General features: G+C 31.5%; 1 protein-coding gene across 1 annotated transcript; it reads right to left on the bottom strand.

Moving 5' to 3' along the window:
* Window positions 1-1,041: 1,041 nt before the first annotated feature.
* On the bottom strand, window positions 1,042-1,609 carry LOC111408197 (ethylene-responsive transcription factor 1B-like). The gene has a single exon (XM_023037993.1). The coding sequence runs from the start codon at window positions 1,550-1,552 to the stop codon at window positions 1,112-1,114; it is 441 nt and encodes a 146-aa protein (XP_022893761.1). The 5' UTR covers window positions 1,553-1,609; the 3' UTR covers window positions 1,042-1,111.
* Window positions 1,610-2,251: the final 642 nt, after the last annotated feature.

Raw genomic sequence — 2,251 nt, 5'->3', positions numbered from 1 at the left:
TTGCAAACCGTGTTGTATGCACAGCTCCGGTTACAACTCCCTCACAAAGGAGGGGCTCGTAGGTTGTATTGTCCTATCCTAAAATTATTGAGGAAAAAAGGGAGAAATTTAAAAGGATAAGAAAAAGAAAGCTAGGGTTTCAAGACTTTTCAAAGAAGAATGTAAATTCTTGATTAAAGATCTTCATTTTTTCCTCATTCTTCTTTTCATCCTCTTTTGTGTACTCCAAATCATTATTGAATTTTTTTCTCCCATGACGAGTAATAAATTAATAGTTGGGACGAGCAATTATATAAACTTATTTTTGAGTCTTTATTTTATTTATTACGGTATTATCTTCAAATATTTATAGATTGGTTTTACTTGTAATATTTATGACTTGTAATTACTTTATCAGATTTGTGAACATTAACACATCGAGATGTAAGTTATTTGTTAAGATCACTAGTAAAAAATCAAAATTTGATCAGTAAAAAGTAGATTTTCAATTATACTAATTTTTTTATCTTTAATTGAATCTTTTGATGATTGAATACTCTTATTAAGACCTTTCTTTTTTTTTTTCTTTTTTCTTTTTTTTTTGGTTCATGTGGAGATATAGAGAGGAACTTAATTTAGTAGCATTAGTTTCAACTCGAGAAAAGTAAATTAATTAATTTCAAAGAATTCAATGTGGTACACATAATTGATTGTCGTAGGAATTTAGCAATTGACACTAAGCTCCTCTTCCGTGAATGTTAAAATCAGATTATTTTACTAAATTTTGATAAAAATTGATGGAATGTGTGGTGAAAAAGTTGTGGACCATATAAAATATGTAATTAAAATTAACTGTTGACCTAAATTAAAATCTAAATTTTAATTCATACCAAACATGGGCTAATGGATACCTAAGGTGAACTCGTCATAAATCTTAACACTTAAACATACATCAATTGAAACTTAAGTTGTCGACTTACGGATTTTTAAATGTTCCATAAATTATAGTTTTTTAGGATAAAGATTAAAATCACTTTTTAGTTTTTTGCTCAAATAAGAATTTAGAATCTTATGTCGTCTTTATTACATATTAAAAGATATCATAAAATTGAGATTAAAAATCACGCAACACTTAACTCTGAGACAGTAGCTCATCTAATAGATCAGGCCCCAAGTCCTCGAACACCAGTACTTCATCTTCTTCCTTTGCTTTTTTCTTTCTGAATTCACCCCTGCGTTTGTGCGACTCTTTTAGGGTTTCTATTGGGGATGAACCAATTCTGCACCTGTAATTAATCTTTACTAGTGATTCCTTCACAATTTCAATGGGAAAGTTTATGGAAGCCAATGAACCCCGCACTGCAAATGCAGCTTGATCATATGCCAATGCAGCCTCTTCTGCGCTGTTAAATGTTCCAAGCCAAGCCCTCCTTCCCTTCCTCGTCGAATCCCTTATCTCTGCTGCATACTTCCCCCATGGCCTCTTTCGGACTCCGATATATCGTTTTTCTTTATTCAATGGTAATATTTCGTCTTCTTGTTGAAAAGAAGGTATGCTCTTGGCAGAATCCATGTTCAATGCTCTTGTAGTACTGGTAATCTTCTCAAGAATCGATTATAAAGAATATCACAATGAGTTTGTCTTTGTTATCATAAATTTTTTATACTTTTAAATATATTTACACCAACTTTGTTTATATATAGACATTATCATATCGATTTTTTTATATGAATATAGCATGTGTTATTTGACCATATCCTTCGTCTTCTTCGGCCGGCGGATGCTACTTGAACATTTTTATTTATTTATTTGCCACTGCATCCAGTTATTTTCTTTTTGATCATGACATTATTTTAAATTAGAGCATGTTTCGTAGTAGATCGCATTACTTCAAATAAATTAGAGCACGTTTTTCGCAAATAAAAATGATTTAATGCAATATGTTACCTTTCAGATGAAAATTTTAAAACAACTACGTCAGTTTCAATGTAACAATATTTGTTTAGCTTATGATGTAAGTCTATTTAAACGATCTAAACATGCTTTAATCAACAAAATAGCATTTAGATCAATGCGGAGTAAATTGGATCGAAAAACGTACCTCCCGCCATTGTTGTTGTTAACAGACTTTCTCAAACTTGTAGGTGGTGTTTAACTTCGGGTTAAGGCTCTTCTAAACCCTTTTTGTCACTGCTTAGATGGTGTATGCAGACTGAACGCGAAAATGAGTTTAGAGACCTTCCGAATGGATCTCAACACCTTTTAAAATGC

Source organism: Olea europaea, chromosome 13 (assembly GCF_002742605.1).
Source record: "Olea europaea var. sylvestris chromosome 13, O_europaea_v1, whole genome shotgun sequence".
NCBI lineage: Eukaryota > Viridiplantae > Streptophyta > Magnoliopsida > Lamiales > Oleaceae > Olea > Olea europaea.
The sequence above is the reverse complement of the archived record's forward strand: the minus strand, read 5'-3'. Positions and strand labels throughout refer to the sequence as shown.